We start from the raw sequence: 25419 nt of genomic DNA on the forward strand, positions 1-25419 counted from the left end.
TGCTGTTTGCCATTTAACATTTATTTTCCATTGCTGTGGGCTTCTGCTTCCACAGTTTGTGTGCCACTGAAGCCCAGTTTTGGTGATTCATAATGAAGGAATCCACTTTAATGCTGAAATAACCTCATTTTTTGTCTCATCAGCACACTTTGCTGTAGATGATGTAGTTCAGAAATGTAAAATAAGGGGCTATTCAGGCTTCTGGCTGCTTAGAACTGGAGTGGTTGTTAAAGTGCAGGCAGAATTATTAGAAAACTTTTCAAAAACCTTTTGTCAGTAGTGAGACAGTTTGAGTCAGGTGATAAAGCCAAGGAGGGCTGGTTGTGTTGCTGCAGCTGGGGGAGGAGGACACATCATGTCCAAAGGCAAGGGAACAAGGATAAAAAAGATGCAGAGTCTGTTTCTGGCCTGTTCATGCTTCAACCTCAATATTTTGTCTTCCTGCAGAGGGCCAGGTCACCCAGGTGTCTGCCTGCCTCTGAACCAGCCACTGGTCTTGGCTGATTTACAGTCAGTGTACACAAAGAGGCCTCTCCAGAGGGATGGCTCCTGCTAGGAGCAAATCACAGGATAAAATAAATTGATTCATGAAGGCATTTGTATTCCTTGCTGGAAGGTTACCAGCTCTTGTTGGAAAACTTCATTTTCTATACCTGGTTCTTTGCAAATCCATGTAAACTCTACACTCATAGATTGCCAGCTGCTTTCTATTTTAATAGTTTTTCCTTTGTTTTTACTGTTTCAGCCCATTAATGAAAGCTTTTAGGAGACCAATGAGTTCTCATTTTCTGGGGCACTTCTAATCTCAGAGATGGAAACTCCAAATCTGTCTTGTGGTTATAAATCATACTTTTACTGTTAGGATTCATTTTCTCATTAGGATAGGATCTAGAAGCTTAACCAGATCAGTATGTCTCTTGGGATAAACACTGCAGATCTCAACATAATCAGAATGGAGGAGAATTTTATCCTTTAAACAGTAAGAGTTTATAGTTGCTTGTTTGTCTCCTTTCTTCCCTTTGTGCTTATTCTGGAAAGAATGTGCTTCAATGAGATTTTTCTTCTCTTAACTGCTGCTCTTAAAATTACATCAGTCCCAAACTGATGTACTGTATTAAAAGTACAAGTGTAAATGCTGAGAAATTAAAATTTCTTGGTTATGCAAATGGAAGATACTCAGCAGAAAATCCCCCAAATCAGCACTTTGCAGTAGCTGGGTATTTTTTAAGTGCTTTGCAGGAACCTGGCAATGTTGAGTTCTTGGTCCTGAGCAGTTCAACACCTACTGGGTCCAGAAAATGGGGCAAAATGAGTTGGTTTAGTGCTGTTGCTTAGCTGGTTGTTTGTTACAGCCTCCCCCATGCTTCACCACACACTATGGATTTGTGAAGTCAGCAGGTGCAGTTACAGGATACAGCTCATTATTTCTAATTATTTCTTCACTTTCCTCTTAGTTGGTGCTATTGGTTGGTAAAAACAAATTGTAGAGTCATAGAATGGTTTGGGTTGGAAGGGACCTTAAAGACAATTTACTTCTCCCCCTGCCATGGGCAGAGACACCTTCCACTATCCCAGCTTGCTCCAAGTCCTGTCTAGCCTGGCCTTGGACACTTCCAGGGATCCAGGGGCAGCCACAGCTGCTCTGGGCACCAGGTTCCCACCCTCACAGGGAACATTTTTTTTTTCCCCAATATCCAATCTAAAGCTCCTCTCTGGAGGTGGGAAGCCATTCCCCCTTGTCTTGCTACTCCAGCTCTTCTAAAGAGTCTCTCCCCATCTTTCTTGTTGGCTCCTTCAGGCCAGCAAATGGGCCTTCAAATGCCTGAAGGAGCCTTCACCCCAAAGCTTCTCCTCTCTAGGCTGAACCAACACAATTCTCCCAGCCTTTCCTCCCAGCAGAGCTGCTCTCTCCCTCTGATCACCCAGGTGCTTCCTCTGCTCTCACTCCAACAGCTCCTTGTCCTTCCTGTGCTGGGGAACCCCAAGGTGGACACAGGACATCACGGTTAGGAACAGGATTCCTACATAGCCAAAATGAAATCATCACAGAAAATTGTACAAAAACAAAGCCAAAGCAAAGCCTCAGTGGAAGCATTCAACACTGCACAAAGTGAGGCTGTTTTTGCAGGAAAGATCTTCCAGGCCTGATTTCAGATGGAATTCCTGTCCCTCAGTCTGGACATTTATAGCACAGTCATGTCCCAGGGAGCAGGTCAGCCCAGGTTGTTCTGTTTTTATTGCTAATTGAGAAAGAGACACTTTTAGAAGACAATTTATCTGATCCAATTGAAGTGTCTCCTTTATGGTGACAGAAATCATCCCAGAGAATCCACTGACTGCACAGAGTGGATCCCTCTTGACTTTTAAGGGGACCTGGAGACTTCTCTGCCCCGACAGCTCCTCTGCAGACCATAAACTGAGACAAATGATCCCAGCCACATCAGCTGCAGCTCACAGGAGTGCTGGCATGAGCAGTGCCTATCCATCAGTTTTTTATGGACTGCTTAGTTTATATTTTCTGCAGGTTTTGCCTCCAGCAAAGACTTTTAGGGAACATAATCCATAAAATGCAATATAATTCTGCTGAAGAGGGGTGCTGTGTTCTTCTAAAAACCATAAATTGCTTATTCTTATATAAGAAGTTTCTTATAAGGAGATTTTTTTTTTTTTTAAATCTGAAGAGGGTAAATTGGGCTGTTCTTTTGTCTCCATAAAGCAATCAATTATTTTGAATCCATGGCTTTCTTGGTGTGGGGAACACTCAGCTATTGATTTCTGTGGAGAGTGGGATTTTAATGTTAAACTCACAGGACTGTGTTGGAGAAATGACTTTTGCTTCTAATCATAGAATAGGTTGCAAGGGACTTTAAAGTTCATTTAGTTCCAATGCCATAATAATAGTAATAATAGTAATAGTAATAGTAGTAGTAGTAGTAGTAGCAGTAGTAATAATAATAATAGTAATGCTGCATGTAAATAAATCAAAATATCTAAAAAAATAGAGATGGAGAAAGCTTTAAGAAGTTTAATATACATAATGCAGACAACCACAGTTAAGTCAGACACCTCAGACTTCAGTTCTGGAAAATTTCAAGTGTTGGAACAGGTCTCCAACAGGTCCAACCTGGCCTTAAACACTTATCAACATCTAAAATTTAAAGATCCAACCCATTTATTTCCTTTGGGAAGCTGCAGATTTCAAAAAAAATCTAGGAAACTGATGTAAATTCCTGCTCAAAATCTTACACCTTTGTTCTTCTCTCTACATTTTCTGTCACCTGGCTAGCTAAAAATCCAGTACAATTCAGACTAAATAATTAAGGTGTAATTTAAATGACCCCTAGGATGTTTCAGCCCAACTCTAGCTAATTTTATATTCAAAGACAGAAGCAAAGGCCAAGAAAATCCATTTGTCCATTATAACTGGCATTTTTTTCTATCTGTGTTAGACTGTCTCAAAGGATTTGGGATAAAATGACCACAGCCAGGGCTCTTTATTCAAAGCTATTTCTAATTCATGGAAAATAAAGTATTTTCTGCCATGCCTCATGGGCTGGCTGGCTTGTGTCTCAGTTAGAATTAAAAACATTCAAGCTAACTCAGAGAAGTCGTACCAGGACAATGTTAAAATCCACATCCCTCCCTGGCTGGTGGGGACAAAATTGATTTTGATTCAGAATATACCCAAGAGTTTGGGTGAGCAGTGAGAGATGTAGAGCAAAGTTCATCCCAAATTATTATTCTGGGGTGATCAAAGCTACTTATCTTTTATTCTGGTACTCAATATGGCCTTAAGAAAAGATAGAAAAGATTGCTCTGTTTCCACAAAACAATTTAGATTTAAATAACTCAGTCCTTTTGGTCCAAAAGAAGCAGGGGGAAAAGAAACAATCAGAAATTTCCATTGGGCAGTGGTCTGATGTTTGATGATTGATCCATCAAGAGCAAAATGAACCAGCCTGGGAAATTGGTATTGGGGTGGGAAATAAGTTAGAAATGAGCTGGCAGAAGGCTGAAATCACACTTAGCTGGAAAAGGAATTGAGCTGTGATTTCAGAGTGAAATGATGCAGCGTGGGGAGGAATGGGTGATGAAGGCAAGCACCTTAAACCCATAATCTCTTGTGCAGTTCATAAACTTGGGTGGAAAAGGAAATTTTCTCTTCAGGGAAGTTCATCTCTTACTGTAACAACACTTTCTGCTGCCAAAGGCAGGACAGTAAAATACATCTTTTTCCACATGTGGATCTCTGGATGAAGCAGTGAACTCTCCCTGTTTACACAGCTGCTGATTTTGCATTCAGGTAACTCCAAGCAGGTTTTCTTTTGCAGGGTTTCTGTCCTCAATCAGACGTTTCCTTTGCAGTAATGAAGAATTAGGAGAGCCCTCCAGTGGCTGAGGGAAAGGGATGAGCTCTGGCAGAGAGCCAGACCAGCCTGGAAACCAGGGGCAGAAATATCTGCAGCATATTTCTGAGGTGGGAATGGGATGGCTTATACCCTGTTTACATTAGTCCTTTGATCCAGAGGAATCCCACAGCACCTGAAAAACACTGTGAGTGAAATAATATGTGGGTATTCCTTCATTATTTCTGAAAAAGGGCTATTTGTGTGAAGGGGATAAACTTTAGGGATAAACTGATAGCTTTTATACTTAATAACTTTACGGGAATTGAAAATGAAAATAATTTGGTCCTCACAAAGGTAATTCTTAGTATCCAGAATGCAATAACTGGCAAAAAAAATCTCTTCAAAAGAAAATTATTAATTATTATTACTTCATTTTGTAGTCCCCAAAGGTAAAGCTGTGATGAGCAGGTCCTTGTTGCCCGAAACATTGCTGTAAGTGATGATTCAGATGATCTTATTAACTGGGGAAGGGAAGAAATGCTGAAAAATAATTTTTCCAGGCATCAATCACAGATGTTGACATCTGCTTCTAGTAACTGGCAGTTAGCAACATCATGGATAGGCACTCTGGGGGTGGTGGGACATTTTGGAAGGTTAACAGGGAGATTTGGTGAGTTCAGAAGAGAAGCATCACTTGCTTAGCAATAAGATGTTGTTATCTTGCCTTTGCAATTGAGTGTGAGAGCATGTGAGTGACAAAATGTTTAATCAGAATGTTACATGTTTTCCCCAAACTCATTCTTTAATATTCATTGGGGTGAGACGTGCAGTTTTCCAAATAAAAACCACATTAACACATCCTGGGGAAAGAAACCCAGCTGTGCTTTCAAGCAGATTGGGAGTGCCACACTTCCCAGGATTAATTTGTTGCTGCACCTGTTATTAAAATCTCTATCCCACTATCAGCTACTTGATGACATTTACCCATGTTTTACATCTGTGCTGAAATAAATCTGTTTCAATGTTGGTGCTTATTTCAGTTTTCAGCTGTTTTGCTTTGAATTCTTGTGGATTGATCATGGCTTTTGTAAAAATCCACTATAACCAATGCTGATGGAATCAGTTATAGATTGAGATCTGCATATCCAATGTCTTGATAAGAACAGAAGAAACTTGGGTTTTGAGGCTTTAAACTGTTTTCCAAGGTTTATACTTATTCTGAAAGTTCTCAGCCATAAAATGGGCACAGACAATTTACAGGTGGCTCAAAATGTGTGATTTAAAATAACAGGATTCCAACAGTTTTATACAAGATTGTTACAATTCAAATAAAAACACAGCATTTTAACAAATATGTGTGCATTTCAAAGCAGCATGGAGTCCTAGCTTTCAATTTCTGTCTGACATGTAAGTAAAACTCCAATGCCCATCTCAGATATGTGATGTGTTGGCAGGTGACAGCTCTTTCCAAAGTACAAATATGTCCTGGGGTGAAAAACATCCTACTAGTAGAGTATCTAAGAGTTGTAAATTTGAAGAAGATATTTGTCTCCAAATTAAATGAATCATTTCATTCTCTGAAAGTGTCCATTTCCCTGGAGACCGTTAGAGAACCTGATTTAGTCTAGACACCCAAATTTTAGGTGGCTGGAATTAGGTGAGATGAATCCTTCTGCCTCCATGAACCTCTCAAATACCCTAAATCATGCAAGACCTGAAGTACCTGAGCTGCAGAATCAGAAATCTGGCCCTGGTGGTCAAAACATCAAGGGGTAGTGAGCCAAGCTGGGGAGGAGATCTGGAGAGGGATTTTTTTATCCCAGAAGGTATCCAGAATTATGTGAGGTCAGTGACTCCAGACACAGGCACAAGCTATTGCAACAGAATTAATGTTCTGACATCCTCCCTGTTCTTCTGGGGCTGCAAACGAGTGCAGCAGCAGTTTAAAAATCACAGATCAGGCAATTACTATATTCTTCTTCCTCAGTTATCATGGCCATAGTAATATTATGATAATCCATTTTCATGCCTAATCATTCCAGCTGGGGTCTGGTGTGACTGGATCCTCCTCACTGTCTGGTGAGAATGATGTGTTTGAGAACCTGTCTGAATTCTCAAAGTCAGTATTCTGCTCATGATTCCTGCCCCTGCATTGCCAGGCTTTTTCTCTGGTGTTTGCTGAGTGGTGGCTGCAAGAGAGATGCAAATCTATTACACAGTGTTTGTGTTGTATTGATTTCCTCTGGTAAATAATTCCGTTAAATCTAAGACATGGAATCTCTGATCATAATGCTGCTGGCATTGAGATAGTCCTGTCCTAGCAGGACATTTTTCTTATCATATTTATTCCTGATGTGTTTAATTTCATACAGTTTTGCTTGCTCTCCTATGAAATAATATGCCCAAAGTTATGGGATTACAGCTGCCAAACCCTCCAGGGAGACAAGGTGGGCCAGTGGGGGGAAACTCAGCAAACAATTTGATCTTTGTTCAGGGCATCTGGAATAGGATTAATCTGATTAATAAAGACATTTACATCAATCCAGGCTGGTTCCTCTTACAGACAGCAAAGATCTATTCAGGGTAATGGTTCAAGCTGAGGACAAAATCAATCTCATCAGGTGAATCTCATTGCAAAAGTTCTTATTTTTTTCTGTTGGTTGCACACCTCAGTTTACTGGAATCTCTGGAAATATTTGCACTGGGGACACTGTAAAAGGTGTGCAAAATTTGTTTCCTCTCTGAGATGTGTTGTAAACATAACAGTTCAACCATGGGGATAAAATTGCCAGGAAAACTTTAGTTGCTCTACATGGCTTGTGCTACTCTTTGTGTTTTGAGAGGTTTCTCACATTTATGAATTATTTAAATTAACTCAAGGAATAAAAATCTACTACATAGAGTAAAGCCTCTGTAATGATAGTGAAAGCCTCCCTGTGACATGCTGCTGATGGGATTCTTCCTCTTTATGACAGGCCCAGGTTTTGCCCAGTCTGATATCTCCAGGTGTCCCAGAACACTTGAGATGCCTGAGGACAAAATGTTTGCCCTGTGGCTGCTGTTTCAGAAGGGATGGATCTTCCCAGGGTCCTCAGTTTCTCTGCCAGCCTCATGTGGCTGTTCCAGACATGCTGGAGTACCTCAGATCTTGCAGGGCACACCCTTCTGGGCAGTGGAATCAGAATCTAGATCCTTCTTGACTATAGATGGCAGCTTTGATAACTCATGGAAAGCAGAGGGTCAGAGCAATCTTGAGAGCTGGCAACTCTGCAGTGTTCCAATCTGTTACAAGTCCTCGATTTTCCACTTGGTTTGGGCCCAAAGGAGTACAGAAGCCACTAGCCCAGGGTCCCAAACCAGACTGATGCTGCTCCTCAAAGAAAACCCAAGCAAATATGAGTTGGATGGTTTAAAACTGCAAGTCACGACATTGTAGCTACGATGTATGCTAGGCCATGAAGGCAGGGCCCAGACCCCAAAGGGTTAATTCTCTTACTTCTTCTGTTAAAGCTGCTTAGGAAGCCCTTTTGTTTAGATCATAGCAATTTGGAACAGGCTGGTTTTGTTGGTTTGTCTTGGTTTGAAAAGAAAGGTGTCTGCTACGGAAAGCAGGAGCTTCTCTTGAAATGGAAAGTGTAAACCCCCTCCCTCAAATTATTATAATTTTGAAATTAAGGGGCTCTCAGGCAAAGATATGGGAATAGGAATAACAATTTTTTTAATAGAAAAAATAAACAGTGCAGTAATACAGAACACCACTGCCAGAGTGAGACCATGCCCTGAGCCCCTGTGTGTCAGGGTGGTGGCACAGTCCCATCCCAGGGGGGCTCAGGGTGGTGGCACAGTCCCATCCCAGGGGGGCTCAGGCTGGTGGCACAGTCCCATCCCAGGGGGGCTCAGGCTGGTGGCACAGTCCCATCCCAGGGGGGCTCAGGGTGGTGGCACAGTCCCATCCCAGGGGGGCTCAGCCCTCCTGCAGTGCCAGCTGTGGTTCTGCTGGAGCAGGGATCCTGCACAAGGGGGGAGTTTTCCTCTGCAGCTCCAGGGCTGCTGGAGATGGGCCTGCTCTCCCTCTGGGAATGCAGGGCAGGAGAAAGCTGCTCCTCTGGGAATGCAGTGGGCAAAGGCTGCTGGGCTGCTCCCAGGGCAGATTGGATCCAGGTAGGAATGCTTGGCTCCTCCCCTGGGCGGAGCATCTCCCCATGGGATGGTGGAATTTGATCAGCCCTGCAGGGACACTCAGTGGCCATGGACAGCAGAGATCTCCTGGAGGGAGGATGGGCTGTGGGAGAGATAAAGAAAATTGCCCCATGAGCAGGGGATAACTGCCCCAGCTCTGACAGATGGTGATAGAACACACACCCCCTGCCACATCTTGCATTTGCAGCCTAAGACATGGTGGCATCTGATTTGGGTCATTTTTAGAGCTGGGATACTGAGCAGCATGATCATGTATTATTTGTCTCTCTTTGTGCTTTCTGAGCTACCTGATGTTTCAAAATCAGGCACCGTGCAGTGCCTGTGAGTTTCCAGAGGAAATGAGGGATTGACTTCTGAACATTTTGGTGTCTTTTATTCCTGTACATCCTCCCAGCTTATGATGCATGGGAAGACTACTCAGATCTTCCCAGCGTGCACTGACAGGTAGCACAAAGCACAGTGGGAGGCAAGGAGAGCAAAAGTTTGGCATATCCTGAATTAAGCCACAAGGAATTTTGTGGCTGATGTGTGCTGAGGAGGAGAACAGGACAAGACCCCGGAATCTTTGCATCCTTTGTGGCAGTGGTCCCATTGTACATAATAGAAAGAGTGGGACTAATGACACACATCCTCATGGTCACCATTGGTTCAGATGGAACCTAACCATCTTTATTTTTGCTATCTTTTGTGCTTATGCTGTAAACAGAGCACCAGGCCATTGCCAGGCATAGATAAATATATCAGATGGGTTCCTTTGTGTCTTTGTGTGTCTGTGAAGCGGTGACTCTGAATTTGACCCTGTGTAAATTCAGAGTTATTCTGGAATGCTGCTGTGCTCTTATGCAGTAGATGATGTTCTGTACATTCGTCTAAAGCAGCTCACTTCAAGAAAAATAGCTCTGGCAGTTCATTAGTGTGTCAAGGTTGGTTCTTTTGTGTGTTTTGTGTTCTTGTAATCTCCCTGCAGTGTCTCATCGTTTGTCTCATGTAACATGATTCACTCACACAGGTTTTATAGCTGTAGAGAATGACAAGTGTATTAATGTGCCAAAAGAAATATATTGATATTGTATTGAAATGGCTACAAGCCATTTATTATTTACACTGTTGGATCTTTTTATACCCCCAGTAGATATTTTCTAGCATCAATGAAGCTGCAAAGATTCATCACCACAGACCTGCATTTATTAATTTTATCTTTGCTCAGTGGAGTCATACTTCATTTCTGACAATAAAGAATGTCTCCTCTTTCTAACAACTGAGTCTATCAGCTGAAACAAAGATCTCTGTGTATCTGTGTCTAATCTTCCTCTCCACGTACAACAATTTTCAACTCTGAACTTTCAGTGTAGGTCTCAAGTAGATGCAGAAAGGACCAGATTTTGATTAAAAGTGTAGCTCTCAGTTTGAGAAGGGGTTTTCTTTAGCGGTCTTCTCCTGCAGCAGAGTGGAATTCATTGTGAGGAGCCAGGATGTGGTGTGCAGAGAAGTCAGCCACATGTGACATATCCATGGCAGTTCTGGAGCTGTCTGTGGAGATCTGTAAGCTCTCCTCAATCTCTTGCTGTTTTGATTACCTTGCTCCCTATGGTCTGAATGTGGTCCCACTCTGAAAATTGAATTTACACACCTGGAATGGGAAGATAAATATTCTACCAGCTCATGGCCATTTTGTCACTGCATTTGAGAAGTGCAGTGAGAGCAGTTTTACAGTGCAGCCTGAGAAGGAGGGCCTTGAGTTTTGTGTCCCAGAAGCCACTTTGGTAAATTTGTACCTTCCTCCAAGTCTTGCATTCCTTACCAAGCTGAAAAGTCCCAGTAACTTGAAAGTTTGATGCTGGAAGGTCATTGCAATAACACAGGATTACTGGGGGACACTTTTCAGAGAGGAAAAGGAGATGAGAAAAAATTGATTGTACCATGTGAAACCCTCCAGCCTCATACAGAAGTGACAGCTCCATGAGTGAGTTAACAGAGCAGTTTGTACATGAGATGAAGAGTCTGGATGTGGATGTACATACCTGGGTTGGGGGAAGAGAGCTGAAGAGCCAACACTGGGACTGTGACTTGGTGTGATACTTCCACACTGCTGAGGTAAAATTCCTGACAGCCAAATGGCACTGAGGTGCAGAGGACATTGGTGTCACCAGATGGACAGATGATGTGCATTTCCTACCCTGAGCCTTGTAACAAAGCAGAGCAGAGGGTGACTGCTGTGCCTGGAGAGCAGGAGCTCTTCACATTGACAGACAGAGAGCATGAGTGATGAAACTGTCACTGTGGTGGGAGGCTGAAAACAGTAGCTTTTCTTTCTCTGAAGAAGGGAAATGAGGAGAGAACTTGTGTTCTGGTTTTTCATCTCTTTGGTTTTTTGGGGTTTTTTTCCCCTCCTCTCAATTATCATCCTGGGTCTTGAAATACACCAAGGAGTTTCTTGGTTTGGTGTAGATTGAGTGTCTGAGAAGAAGTCAGGTGGTTCTGGAGCTCCTTCCACCCTCTCCAAACACTTCCAGTGACTGCCTGAGCCTGCACAGAGCTGAGTTTTGATGTTGCTGGATAATCACAGCTCATCCTTGCTACTCAGTGTTAGTGGGGCAAACGAAAAGCTGTGCTCTGGCTAATTCCATTATCTGTGGCTTGGAGTGGGTTGTAGATGAAGAAAGCAGCTGTGTAGCAGTGGTGTGAGGGCTGACATACAGAGCTTTCCATTGCCATTTATGAGCAGAGCTCGTTTCTTTCCCAGAAGAACTGCAGGTGACCTTTTAACAAGTCCTCTTTAAAGGGTCTTACTGAGCTCTGTGTGTGTGTGCAGGTTTATTTGTCTGTCCTGTTCTCTTCCAGAGCCTTGCACATGCACCCAAACCAACCAGTGAATAGCAGCACGCAGGAACGAGCCCACTTGGAAGCTGGCAAAGTTTTTCTGCCTGCCAAGAGCCAAATCCCAGCTTTCTTAGGATGCTGAAGAATTTCTAAGGCAGATTTCTGCTGCCTGGCAAGGTCTGATTTGTGTCACGTGCACCATGGCATCGGCAGAGAAGCAGAAGTGTCAGCAGCTGCAGGATTTCTGTCAATCTTTCATGTAGTTGAATTTGCTTCTTGCATAAAGAAGAACATTTTCACATCAAATGAGTCCAACTGACAGAGTCAGGATTTCACTCGATCCAGTCAGAGAGAAACTTTGGTGAAGTGGTTAATTGTACCCAGGGATAGCTGCAAAAGTAGTTTTTTCATCAACAGGTTACAGTAGAACTGGGATTATTAAAGAATGGTGCTGATTTGTGCACTGAGGAACACTAAATTATTTTCTTCCTTTGGACTTAATCCTCAACATTCATCCCCTCTATATTTATTTTTGCAGTGGGTTTTTTAATTATTATTAAATATATGGAACTCAACAGGATTGTACGATGCATAATGCTTCTAAGATTTTCTAAAATTTGAACTGAAAAGATGAAAATCAGTTTAGACTGAAGATTTTCTAGCTCTTCTCACTTAAATGAAGAAATCATTCTACTGATCCTGAAAAAATATTTAGTTTAATTCAGGGCTATTGTTTCAGGTGTTAGCCACTATAAAGAACAGAATTGAAATGAAATCCAGCTTAGTGTTCAACTCTGTAATATTTGAACCATTTAAAAAATCTTCAAGAGTTTATTCTGGAAAACACAGGGCAGAATTAGGAACATGAAACATTTACCAAATTTAAAAGCAGTTACTTTTTTTTAAACTGTCATTCTTTTTTTTGTAATTTATTGTGTGATGCATTCCTCAAAAAATTCAGGAAACTCCAGTGCCCAAAGCCTCTGAGCAGGATTTTGATTCCAGTGTGCTGAACAAACAGCATGAAAAAATAGAAAGGGCAGACAGTAGGTGAGAAATGAAGGCTTTTGGCCAGGCTTGTGTGATTTTTCTCCTGCAGAGAGGCAGCAGAAGCAGGAAAAAAAAATAATCTTACAACATCCTGGACCAGTGTCCTTCTGACTGCTCAGTCCTGCCTTTGTGAGAGCAGCCACTGGGCTTGGTGGTACCCCTGGGCACATTCAGGAGCTGTCCTGTGAGAAGGTCTCAAAGCCACCCCTGAGGACAAAAAGAAATTTTATGAGCTCAACTGAACTGTCAGGAAGGAGAAGGTGAGGGTTTAGAACACCCTTTATTCCTCACTCTTGGAAGGGTTTTTTCCTTGAAGCAGGAGAAAACTGTTCAAAGCCAGCCAGTGGGTTGGTCATGGTTGTGTTACATGACTGATGCTAAAAAAATTTTCTCACCTGCTTTTTGGGGTTGGAGGTGCATGGGACAAAGAGATCTGTTGGTGTTGAGAAGGGGTAATTTGTTGCAATTGAGATTTCTCCAGAAGGGCTGCACTTTTGGGAACATTCACTTGGGAAGGAGATTGGGGCTCCAGAGAGAGGAGCAGAGAGATGCATTCACTTCCTCAGAATACCACAGTGTCTAGAGAGTTAGTACACTTGTTATTTTCATGGGGTTTTACATATTTCAAATAAAAATACTTATCCCAAAACCACAGTGGCACTCCTCCCCTCTGCCACTGCAGTCTGAAAATGTTAAAAAATCTCCAGATTCCCAGATGGCAAAATAACACCCTGGCTAGTTCTCTTCTCAGTGCATGTTGTTAATTTATTTGTTGTTCTAACCCAGTTTTTTTTTTTTCTTTTTCCTCTGTCTGGATGCCACAATTCTTTTGGTCCTTCAAAAGTGGAGAATAAAGCCCTTCAATCTTAAATATGAATAAAAGGAAAGTCCAGGCCTTTGCAGGGTGGGTGGTAAATATTATAGGAAGTCCTGTACCACTGCTTTGAGCTCAGTGTAAGCACCTTGTCCTATCCAAACCTGTGAACAGACTGGAAATGTTTCATTTTGCTGTCTTTGCCTTTTTTTTCTGCATTCCTCTTTGCCATTTCCATATCTACTGATCTTGGTCTGCTCCCTTACAAGTCAGTTTTTTGTTTGCTTCCCAAAATCCTTCTGAATCTGATCATAAATGATCCTTAGCAACACTTTTTTTTTTTTAAGGATTTCCTCATAGCCTGGTATAGCAAGTCAGAAAGGCTGGTCAGGTCTGAGCTGCTCTCCAGCATGTCCCAGAGTGCAGCCCTTCACCCAGTTCCCACTTTGCTGATTTTTGATTTCCCAAATACTGCCAGCCTTGTGGGCAGCTTCTCCTCCTTCCCCTTCACCAGACCCTTCTCCTCCTGTCCCACACTGACCTCAGTTTGTCAAGCCCTTTGCTCTTCCCTCTCTCCCCACGCCAGGATTTTCTGGTGTTGAGGCTCCTCCTCTTGCTCGTGGTCAGTGTGGGTGCTCATCCTTTCTGAAAACCTTGCCCTCCCCTACCACTGGAAAATGAGAGGGGCATTTCTTTTCTTCCCCTGAATGATCCCTCCTTTGCTTCAGAGCTCTCTGTGCCTTGCCCTGCTCTACTGTCCAGCCCATCCCATCCGTGTGAGGGGCTGAAAGATGTGTTCCCTTGGTGCCTACACCCCCTCTCCCCACTCTGCCTCTGCTGTGGGTCTTTATTCCAGATTTCTTTATTCCAGACCAGGCTGGATGGGGCTTGAAGTGACCTGGTCTTTTGGAAGGTATTGGAATATATGATGACCTTTAACATCTCTTCCAACCCCAGCCTTCTGTGATTCTGTGATTACTCCAGATTCCTTTATCCCAACACCTCTCTTCTGTCAGATCATCTCCTTCATCCCTGCTTTTATTATTTCTCTTCTTTCTCGAGGCCTGCACAGCAGCTCCTGGACTGGGTCCCTCCTTCCCCCCGTCCCAGCATCCCTGCTCATCCTCAGTTCCACCAGCAAAGGCAGGAATTGCTTCGCTCCACACAAAAACCGAGGAGTTCTCCTCCTCTGATGGCTTTTCCTGTTCTCCCTGGCTTTAATTTGCAGCGAGTATTTTTTTTTTTTTTTTTTTTGCAAAAGCTCTCATCCCTGGAGCTAACAATAAAACTGTGCCTCAGTGTGTCAGAGGGAGGGAGGGAGAGGCAGAAAGGAGAGGGAGGGAGGGGGATGCAGCAGCGCAGCGCTCTGGCACAGTGAGGCGGCATCTGCGAGCCCAGGGACACCGAGCAGAGCAGAGCCCCTCACTCCGGGCTCAGCCCGATGCCATTGGCTCCCGAGCCGCTGGATTTAAAGGGAAGAGGAGCTCGGAGGGCTGAGCTGCACAGGCAGGCGCAGGCTCAGCCAAGTTGTCAGCACGCTGCGAGCAGGAGAGGCTCGAACGCACCAGACTGCGGGGTGCCCGCGCCTTGATGCTCCTGTGGCTCCAGAAAGGGGAAAAAAGAAGAGCGGACCAAAAAAAAAGCAGCCAGAAAGGGGTGAAGGAGCCTGATCTAGTCCAGCAGTCCCAGAGGGAATAATGGATGTGACCATCTCTCAGTTCATCTTAGAAGAATTTGATGTGAACTGCAGCCTCCTGGATCGTTTACACGAGACTTTTTTAGAGAGTTCCTCTCTGTCTTTCCTGGGCTTTGATGGTAGGAACTGTTACCTGGTGCAGAGCTCGGGAAAAGCTATAGAAGTGCTGAGATTCGGTTTGTTTTGTGATGCAAAGTGCGTGGCTTTTGTGCTTTCTCAACTGCTTCTTTTTGCCTTTCTGTCCCGTTTTTCTACCCCCAGGTCCGTACTGCAATGCCACCACGGACCAGATCGGGACCTGCTGGCCCAGAACCTCTGCGGGGGAACTCGTGGAGAGACCCTGCCCCGAGTTCTTCAATGGGATCAAGTACAACACCACGAGTAAGTACAAACTCCTTTCTTCTCCCGCAGATCTCGTGTTCAGAAGCCGCCTGGGGACACCCAAAATATATTTTCATTAGAGAAAAAAAAAAAACAATAAAAAAAAAAGTTTGCTTGAGAATCAACACTTCCTCCACATTCCAGCCTGTATATTCAAAATTTTTGCCTGGAATGATGCAGATTTCTCAAAAGCGCAGACTTGTGGACACTCTTTCCTCTTTGCTGGAGTACATTTAGGGAGATCCAGGCAGAAAATATCCTCTGCAGTCTGAGGAGGGTCTGTTGTGCTTTGTGTGTCTGTGCATGTGTAGCTGCCTACAGCTCCGTGTGTTTGTAGCAGTGCTTCACCCACCTGGATAATTAGGCAACCTTTAGCTCATGGAATACTTAGTCCTGCCAGCTAAACTGTATTTTGAAAGGACAGTCAGTCCCTTTTCCTGGCTGGCTGTGTGAGCAGGGTTCAAACCCTGCTGGGAGCTGGATGTATCAGACAGAAAGAAGGCTGAGGGCTGCAATCTGCTTTAGCAACTTCATCAGGGACTGGCTGCTGAGGCTGGAGCTGCATCAGCTCTGCACGGGAGACAGGAGAGGAAATTAGGAGGCAAATAATATTCAAAGCAAGGGAGCATGGGGGCTCCTTAGAAATCTCCTGGATGCTTTATTCTTAGAGGTAAACAATCATGATGACTCACTACAAATTTATAATTCAGGCTGTGGGAAAGAGGCACTCATTTCCTTTTGCTTATCTGTCAATACCCTTTGGACCTTTCATTGAGAGTTTTTAAACATATTAATTCCAAATATGTGCAGCCACTTGTTTGTCACTCACTTTTTCAGTGTGGTTTTGATAGGGATAATTTCATTCCATGTAGGGATCATTTCATTCCGTGTTTCACTCTGAACTTTTGCTTGGATGTTGGTGATCTCATTTGCAGGTAGTGTTAATTTTCTGGGGCCAGCATCCCATAAAAGAGTGACTCTGACATTTTAGATCTTATTTTTAAACTTGTAGAAAGTGAATTTATTGCTTCCCCAGCTGTCGATATCATGGTCAGGTAACTGCCCAGAAGTTTGGTATGTTGGGCTCTGTGAAACAAAGTCCCCTGCCAGGTTTGTTCTCAGGGACAGGCTTTGAGCAGAGTAAAAATTGCCTCAGAGAACTGAAAACCATCCTAAAGCCCTCTAATCTCAGGCTGGGTCTTTGCAATAAAACAGGAGGGAACCTGGAATGGGCTGGGTGGTGCTGGCTTTGATTACAGCAGGTACTGCACTGCTTGGACAAGTCCCAGTTGAAACCAGAAGAAAATTTCTGAGAATTAAGGGCAGTGCAGAACGCAGTGGAAAGAACTTAAAGGTTTTTGCTGTATATGAAAGAAGAGAAAAATGTTGACTACCCCAGTTTGGTTTTTATAAACTCTGTTGATGCTTTCACTAGTTCATCAATGACCTGATTTAAAGTTCTTCCCTGCTCTTCTCCTTCTCAGTGGTGGCTGATGCTTGTATTGCAGTGCTAATAAGTTTTCTTAAATTCTTTGCTCTTAAAACAATGGCATGTTAATTAAATTAAAGACTAATGGAAATATGTTACTGAAATGCTGAAGCATTATTTTCTGAGGAAGTGGATATTTTTCTCCTTCAACATAAAATATGAGTAGCTACCTCCAGTTCATCTTACACACTTCCATATGTGTAGTTCCCCCAAGCTGTAGTACAGAAAACAGAGGGAAGGATTATATCAAAATTTGTTCAAATTTTGGAATCAGTAGCTCCTTGGAAAATAGCAGTTAAGTGATAAAAGCTTGGGAAAGCAGTAGGACAGCAGGTTAAGGTTTGAATACACAGGTGAAATCTCTTTTGGCATTTGAAAAACAAAATTACTGCATGCAGAACACGTCCAGAATTTGGGAAAACCAAATAGTAACACATTCTGACCACTTGCATGATTTCACCAAGTTGGTTTGTGGGCTGCCTCATTTGTGATGAGGCTGATTGTGCTGAAAACCTCAGTTGTGTTCCCCATGCAGATGATAAAATGAGCACAGGCAACTGATTAAAGAATGGGAAATGGATCTTGCAAATCTCAGAGGTGAATAATACAGCTCAAAATGAGGGTCTGATAGCAGAAGGCTTGAATCAACATAAGATTTCTGCCTAGGACATGTAGTTTTGTTCTATTTTGTTTTGCATTTTGATGAGGCAGAAGGAGAAATGATGGTTTGTTATATTATACTGATTTTTTTTTTTTTTTTGAGAGCAAAATCAGACCAATTTAGAAAAATCACCTTGCATTGCTTTTCTTCTACTAAGAGCTTATCCAGCTCTAGGTTGTAACTCAGCATTTATTATACTACCAGGTATCCCATGTTCATGAGCTGCCACCTTTTAGGAACTACAGCTTTTTTTTTGGCATTGATTTTGTATATCTGTGAGTATATTTTGTATATCTGTGAGTATATTTTGGATATCTGTCAGCATATTTCTCATTTGAAAGCCTGTAAGAATTTTGGATCTGTTTCAGTGATTTCTTTTTCAGTTTTAGAAATCAGGCTCTCAAAGATTCCAATTTCCCACCAATTTCCTAAAAGCAGCTCATCAGCTGAGGGAGGGAATGAGCCCAGCAGCATTCCCTGTCAAGGAGAGCTCTTGCATTGTAGACTCTGGCAAATGCAGACTGGGAAGTGCCCAAACTGTGTGAAAAGCTTTTGAAAAACTCCAAGAAGCACAAACCACTGATCCATGGCCAAGTTTTGGTACTCATGGGGCTGTTTCTGCCCCTCACTGTAGCCTCTGTGCATGTAGGGGATGGAGTTCAAGACCAAAACTGACAGGTAGGTTCCTGCACAGATCAGCTCATCAGAGGCTGTGGATGCAGCTCCCCTGCTTTGTGTCCATCCTGTCACCTCTCAGGCTTGCTGCTCACTCTACTCAGATAGGGAATGCTATCAAATGCTATCAAATCCTAAATTCAATGAAAAAGCTTTTTAAAAAACTCCTGAAGAAAAAGAATTTGTGCATAAAAACCTCCCCTCCTGTTTGCCACGCTAGAATAAACTGTTTGTGTAAAATATTTCCATCCCAACTGCAAGAAATTCCCGTGGTGATTCTGTGCCTGGGTCTGTGTTTCTCTGTGTCTCCTGGGAGCTGCTGAGTGACTCAGATAAGTTTGAGCTGTATTCGTAAAACAAAGTCTGTCAGTCTGTGAGGATTTTTTATCCCTGACATTTTGTTATTTTGGTGATGTGTTGGGGGTTTTCTCCTCCCTCTTTATTTGGGAAATAAAGTCATGTTGACAGATCACACTCTGGTTACCCTGCAGTGTGAATATGGGCAAAATTCTCTTTGACCAAGGATCTGAAAATTATGCCATCCACTTACAACTTTACAATTTTTATGTATTATTCTCAAAGAGGAAAAAATTAAAAGAAACAGGGAAAAAAAAAGTCTGTGTTGGTGCAGTGTGTGATTGTGCACTTGTCTCTGCTCAAGTTCTATATTTAGTGGAAAATGACAATATCATTGCTGCCCTCTAGATGTGTTTATGCTTTGACAGTGTGAAGCTTTTAGTCTTGTTTTAGGAAACAGATTAATTCACTTATTAGGATATCCTGAAGCTTGATTAATTCAGCAAATGGCCCATAATGAGTGTGGTTTTGCTGCTTGCTAAAAAGCAGCTGTTCAAGCACAGACTTAGAGCGTGTTACAGGCTAAAGTATGCCTCCATTAACACTTCCCCTACAGATTTCCCTGTGCAAAGGGGAAAAAGCCAGGGTTAAATGTCCATCTGATGGACAAAAAGTGTTGACTTTTGTAGCCTCAACTGAAGTGAATTTGTCTCAAATACCTGGTGTGGCAGGGGGGTGTTATGTGGTGACACCCATCCATCATGGGCTCCTCACTTTGCTCTGGGCTGCAGGCAGGAGCTGCAGGCATTCAGAAGGTTTTTCAGATTAAAACCCACAAAGCTAGGTATTTCCAAGTAGTATCAACAGCTAATTTAAGTATTTAAGCTCTAATACAAGTCAGAGCTCTAACTGACAGAAGGAGTGAAGCCTAGGGAGTTCCTGAGCTCAGCCTAAATGAGCAGCTCAGCTCAGTTCACCTCAGCTCAGCAGCCCCTGCAGAAGTGACAGTGCTGTTACATATGCCATGGGGTATTTTGGTGCTGTTTCAGCCTTGTTGTAGGTTTGTGTTTCATCTCCCAGGCCACACAGGTGTTGCAGATGCTCCGTGACAAATGATCCAATGGCCGTGTTCAGGCAGCTGAATTCATCCCTGGCTGTGTTGTGCTGAAGTGATCCCACACCTGGGGATTGATCAAACTGCTTTTGTGATCCACAGGAACAAAAGGTCTCTGTAGCTCCAGCTCCCTGCCTGCAAATCCCCCTGTCTCTCTCTCTCAGTGTAGGGAAGCTCTTGGACTGAAACAGCCACTTCACAGGAGTGTTTTGGCTATCACACAAAGCATCCTCCTCACCTTCTCCAGGGACTGTGCAGCTGAGAACAGGCACATAACCACTGCTAACCCCCTGGTGGGGACTTGATTCCTCCTTGTCCTGAGGGGGTGTGCACCACCTTTTCCTTGCCCTACAGCCAGCTGAGAAAGCTTTGGAGAGGGTTGGTGACTTAGCAGCTGTTGTTCCCATGGATGGGCATGGGGGAAGGAGCCCCTGGCACAGGGATCACGCCTGTACCTGTTAGCAAGGCTTGCTCCACACTGAGAGGGGAATTCCTGCAGTTCATGGGTGTCTCATCTTGATCACAGAGGAATAATCTTTTGTGTGCTGAGGAAAGGGTGAAGAAGTGAATTAATAGCTCTTCTAGTATCCATTTCTCCTCTTTGGAAAAGGTTTAAAGGGATGAGTCAATTTTTTAAAAATGCTAATTTTCGTAGGTTAAAACCCTGTTCTTTTATGGAGATCTAACCTTTGCTGCTTCTCCTTCTGATTAATTATTGTTCAGAGTTCTGGAAATGTGGCTCCAGCCTGCATATAAAACATGAGCCTTGCTAGAAAATCAAATCTCAGGGTCTTGTTCATATTTTGTGGGCAAGCCCTGTCCTGATAATTACAGAAATGTGCACTTTTCTAAGTGGCTGGCCCAGAGGCTCAATTAACATTTTCATTTATGTTTTATCTCATGTATTTTACTGTGTTGACCACTTCTGTTGATCACATTCACATGACTTACTTGTTCCCCAGAGGTTTTTCTGGCTCGATTTCTAAAGGCTGTGTTTTTGAAAGCAAAGTCCTGCTGTCAATGACAGAGAGCCCTGAAGTTCTGATGGCTTTTCATCATTATTGGAGAGAAATAAAATGCTCATCATGGGCATGCATGTGTGTTTCCACATTCCAAAAAATTACTATGAAACCCTAAAACTACTCTCACCTCATCTGTCTTCTGTAACCTTGTTAGATATCCAGAAGGCTTTTATCCCACTGTTTAATGACAGGGGATTTGGGATTAAAATAAATGTTTTGTAGTGAATTCTAGTTATGGAGACACTAGGAAAAGACTTTTTTTTGGTTAAAAAAGTCTGCAGCCTTGCAGCAGCCATGTATCAGCAATCCTAGGGGGTAAAACACAATATTTTCAGCTAGGAAGTCAAGAGTACATGAAAGTTAAAGGAAGGAGACTGATGAGAAATGCAACAAACTCGACAGTGGAAAAAAAGAAGTCCAGAATTGGAATTCTGGGGGAGGAAATAAAACATCATTTTTAAGCTCGTAAAGGTTCTCTCTGAGGAGATCAAATCTGAAGCTGATTAGATCAGCTTGTCTCCAATAGCTCTGAGTCCAGATTAAGATTTCAACCATTTTTGTTCATTTTCTCTTGCTGTTTTTGCAGAGGAACACAAATACACACATCTTCCACAAATACAGTGGGAGGCTCTGGATTTCAGTCATGCACAGATGGGAGAGGCTTCACTTGCTCCCTCCCAAATTCTTCTTCTTTTTTTCCTTTCCTTTGTGAACCATAATTTGTGGTATGAGATGGCTCTGATTTTGCAGTCTGGAAGAAAAGTGTTGGAAAAAATATTTACGAGGAGGAATGAAAAGAATCCATTTTTCTTGCTCCCACTACTATCATCACATAAAACATGTGATTTCTTCATTGAGCCCAGGACACAAGTTAATTGCTGTAGTAAAATAAGGAGATTGTTAATGTTACTTCAGTCAACATTCAAGGACCTTTTCTCCAGCCAATTAAACGTGGATTTGTACTTTTGTTCTTTGCTAATAACTTGAGATGGCTTTGCTGTGGTCCTGTTGCACCCGATTTGGGTTCTCTTCAGTTTAGGCTTGGTTTTGGGGCAAAATTCACCCAGACTTCACCAAAACTGGAACTGTGGCTGCCATTGTACATCAAAGTCAGTCAGACTGAGCAGTGGCACATCTTGGAGAGGGCTTTAAACCCTGGGCCATCGAAAGGGTCAGCCAACAAAGGGTTGCCCACGTTATTTTGGAGGCTTCTTCATGATTCCTTCTTTCCCTAATGCAGCTGCCCCATCCATCTCTCTGGAGCATGCTGTTGTCTAAGCTGGCAGTGACTTCCAGCTGGCAAACAGATGGACTGAAGTCCATTTCTTTCCACAAGTTTGGAATTAGATGATACTTGCAAAAACGTGTGCTTCTAAAGCACGAGGAGGAAGAGGGAATGGCTCAGGAGCAGATGGAGATGGGAAAGAATTAAATATATCAGAAATCTTTATCTCACCATATCAAAATGAAAGGAAAAGCTGCATGCAGTGTGGACACTCCCTTGTGGATTGGGATTTCTTGTTTTCTGGTGCTTTATCACCCATTTTCCACCCAGACAAACAGTGGGAGGCTGAGGTGGATCCATGAAGGTGGAATGGGGCTGTTCTCGCCAGGAGCTGAACACCTGAGACACTCTGGGGCTCACCTGAGACATTCTGGGGCTCACCTGAGACTCTCTGTGACTCGGGGGGTTGCAGCCTGTGTTTGCTGTCACAAAAGCTGGGGGACAGTGTCACTGGGGCCATGGTCGCCCGCCATTCTGCCTGCCAGCCACAGGGTGTCACTTAGAGTGCAGGTAAAGCCAGTGTCCCCTGCGGGGTGGATGGGTGCAGGGTGACCCTGCTCTGGGACAGAGCTGCTCCCCATCCTGCTGCACAGCTGAAGAGCCTCACTGAGGTGGAGCAGGGACAAGGACACCGTGGGAAGGACGTTCTGGGAGGGATCCTGTGTCTCCTCTTCTGTGGGGTGTTGCCTCGTTCAGCAGGGCTGCTCTGAAAAGCTGTGGGAAGGGCAGTGCTAAGCTTTGTTCCCGGGTGTGTGTTGGGGTGGAGGATGTGGAGCTGGAAACAAAGCTATCAGAGGAGCCTGAGCTGGCAGCAAGAACTGCCCATGGATGATGCAGGGATTGCTGATGGCTGGACACGCTCTTTTCACCATGCACTGCTGCCCTCTGCATCCATCTGATGTCTCAATGCTGGCAGCAGCTGTTGGATGTTCCCTCAGTACCTGGCAGATGCTCCAGGTGCTCCCAGTGAACAGCAATAACTCACAGGTGTGTTACCAGTGGGGCACCACCACCTCAGCTCTCACCTGCCTGCTGCTGTGTTCTGCAGAACACTTAAATCAATAAATTAGGCAGATTCAGGTTCTTTAGGTTTCCCTCTGTGCTCTGCTGTGATATAAAAGTATCTTTGCTGTTCCTATAATGGTGAATCTTTGCCATTTCTGTGGCTTGGAAGAACAGAACTTCAAGCTGCATCCTTGTCCAAATAAAATTCTCAGGCTCTGACAGTCATTCAAGGCTTTGCCCAAGGTTTGCTGTCCTGGGAAAGGGAACCTCCTACTCAGTTTTGGACCCCAACATCCAGACTTGACACCCAGATTAGAACAGCCATTCATAGCAGCTTGAGAAGTTGATGAGAAATAAGGTTTCCCATGGAAATTGAAGGGGAATGGATTTTTAGTAGATATTTTCTTTGGGTTTTTTTTTTTTTTTTCAGTGTGGTTTTCATTCCCCTCAGATGTTATTCTTGGAGTTCATAATTGGTAGCTCTTGGGACAAATTCATAAAATCAATAAAACTAGGATTGCTTTATGCTGACTTCTTTCTCTGCAGTGCTGGGAATAACAGAGGAGCAGACACTGCTCCATATGAGACTTGTGCTGGGAGAAGCAATACTTTGAAACAAATTATAGGAACAGAAACTCAGTACTTTTTTAAAGAAAGAAAATACTCTGAAGTCTCATGAAGAGTTTTCCCTGGGAAAACAGAAGAAGGAAGAACCTTTCCCAGTTTGGTTTTATTGTCCCAAACCCCTGGTGGTTGGAATGCCCTGACCATGCTGTGAGAGAAGAATTAATGGAGAGGAGCTGCATCCTCCTCAGTCAGCCAGGGAGTAAACAGAGCTTTGGAAAATAGAAAATATGGTATGGAAATGAGGGAAAGACAGAAAATAGGAAATTAGTTTGCTAGTGTATCATCACCATTTTAACTAAACGTAGATGTGACTTCCTAGGGATTCTTTTTCTCATTTCTAAGAATTTTTATCTAACTTAGGAATTGCTGAATTAGACCAGTAATCCCTGAAACATCAGCATTTGTGTATTTCAAAGTACATCATGAGCAGTCAGGACTTGCTGCAGGATCTCCAGGCTCCACACTGATTCCTGCTCTGCAGCTGATGCAGAGTTTGGAAGGAGGATTTCAAAGATTGTTTTGGGGCTGATCTTAACACACTTGAACAACTGAAAACTCCCATCTCTCTGTGAAAACCAGTGTGGAAAATGGGAATTTGGGTGCTCTAAATGGATTTCTAGGATTCACAAGGGGGACACACCCTATTCCTTTGCAGGACAGCAGAGCAAAAGGCTGGGGATGATGGGGAAAGAGAGAAGCAGGGCCCTTCAGAGTGATTCCCCAGTGCTGGCCTTCCACAGGGAAAGCTCCTCACAGATTCCTTCCTAGGGGGAATTTTTCCTGTTCCAGGAGCTCTGGGGGGGACAGAGAGACCCCTGACTTGAAAAGCCCTTTTGAGAAGTCCTTTTCATCAAGGGCTTATTTTTCTTTTCAGGATGAGGATGGTGGTGTCTTGGGTGGGACTGCAGGGATTTGGACAGGGCTGCACCCTAACAAGGCCTTTGGAGAGAGACCCCCTTTCATTCTTCATGGGGAGCACTTTGTGTTGAAGAAACACAGGATCCCTGCCAGAGGTTCACATTTTGGTTAATTTTGGCCATCTAATCCAAACTTCTGAATTTCCCACTCTACATAACTATCCTGTATAAACTCACCCACTTGCCCCTATGTTATTAATTACCAAATTAATGTCTGGAAATGCACATTTCCACCAGAGCTGCCTGTGACTCAGGAAGTCTCCTTAGCAGCCCAAAAATCAGAAGGCTTTTGTTGGGTGTGAAAGTGAGGGAACAAATTCCCACTTTCTGCTTTCTCTTTCCAAGCCTGTCTCAGAAGGGACAGGGATAAATCCAAGTGCAGTTGTGGTGGTTCACTGCATCACCCAGTCCCAGGGAGTGGCTGTAGCAGTGGGAATTCTGGGGTTTGCTGCTTCTTACTCCTTTTTGGGGAGAGCTGAAGGATCCCCACTAAGATCTTTTCACACAGTTAAGTCATCCTTGTCCACCTACAAACCCATTCTCAGTCTGGATTTTTTTTTTTTTTGGCCTTAATCTGTTTTTAATCCCTTCATCTCTCCTGCATTCACAGCATGTTTCTTCTGGGGAAAAAAAACTCAGCAACAGTAATAACAGCAGTTTTATTTTCCATGAGCACTTTACTTTATTCCTTCAGTGAATGCTGAGGGGGATAGAAGGATCTCTGAGCTGACCCAGTGAGGTGAGTGTGTCAGAAGAGTACAGACATCAGAGCAGTGTGATTCAGTTTATCCTGGGAACATTTAAAAAGCTCTCCTGAAACTAGAAATGTGCTAATCAGTAGTTGGATTTTTCAGCAAACAGGGGCAAAGTCTTTCCTGGGGATTCCTATTTTACTGATTCTCTGTTAGATCTCAGCTGCAAATCTGTGGCTGAGTTCCTGAGATTACAAGTGACCACAGTCACTGCAATTACAGGGCTTTGAGAGAATCTGGGAGGTTATTTTTTCATCATTTCTTT

The 25419-nt window shown here is 43.4% G+C and overlaps 1 protein-coding gene across 2 annotated transcripts in view; it reads left to right on the forward strand.

The window, feature by feature from the left end:
• Positions 1 to 25419, forward strand: part of CRHR2 (corticotropin releasing hormone receptor 2) — a 147205-nt gene that overhangs the window by 28221 nt on the left and 93565 nt on the right. Inside the window, exons 1-2 of one of the 2 annotated variants that reach the window (XM_059838728.1) lie at positions 14592 to 15048; positions 15191 to 15310. In XM_059838728.1, coding sequence (XP_059694711.1) covers positions 14931 to 15048; positions 15191 to 15310 — 238 coding nt within the window. In that variant the 5' untranslated portion in view covers positions 14592 to 14930. Of the gene's footprint in view, positions 1 to 14591; positions 15049 to 15190; positions 15311 to 25419 lie in introns of those variants that run through there. The other variant, XM_059838718.1, reaches the window with a different exon arrangement.

Source organism: Haemorhous mexicanus, chromosome 1 (assembly GCF_027477595.1).
Source record: "Haemorhous mexicanus isolate bHaeMex1 chromosome 1, bHaeMex1.pri, whole genome shotgun sequence".
Classification (NCBI taxonomy): Eukaryota; Metazoa; Chordata; class Aves; order Passeriformes; family Fringillidae; genus Haemorhous; species Haemorhous mexicanus.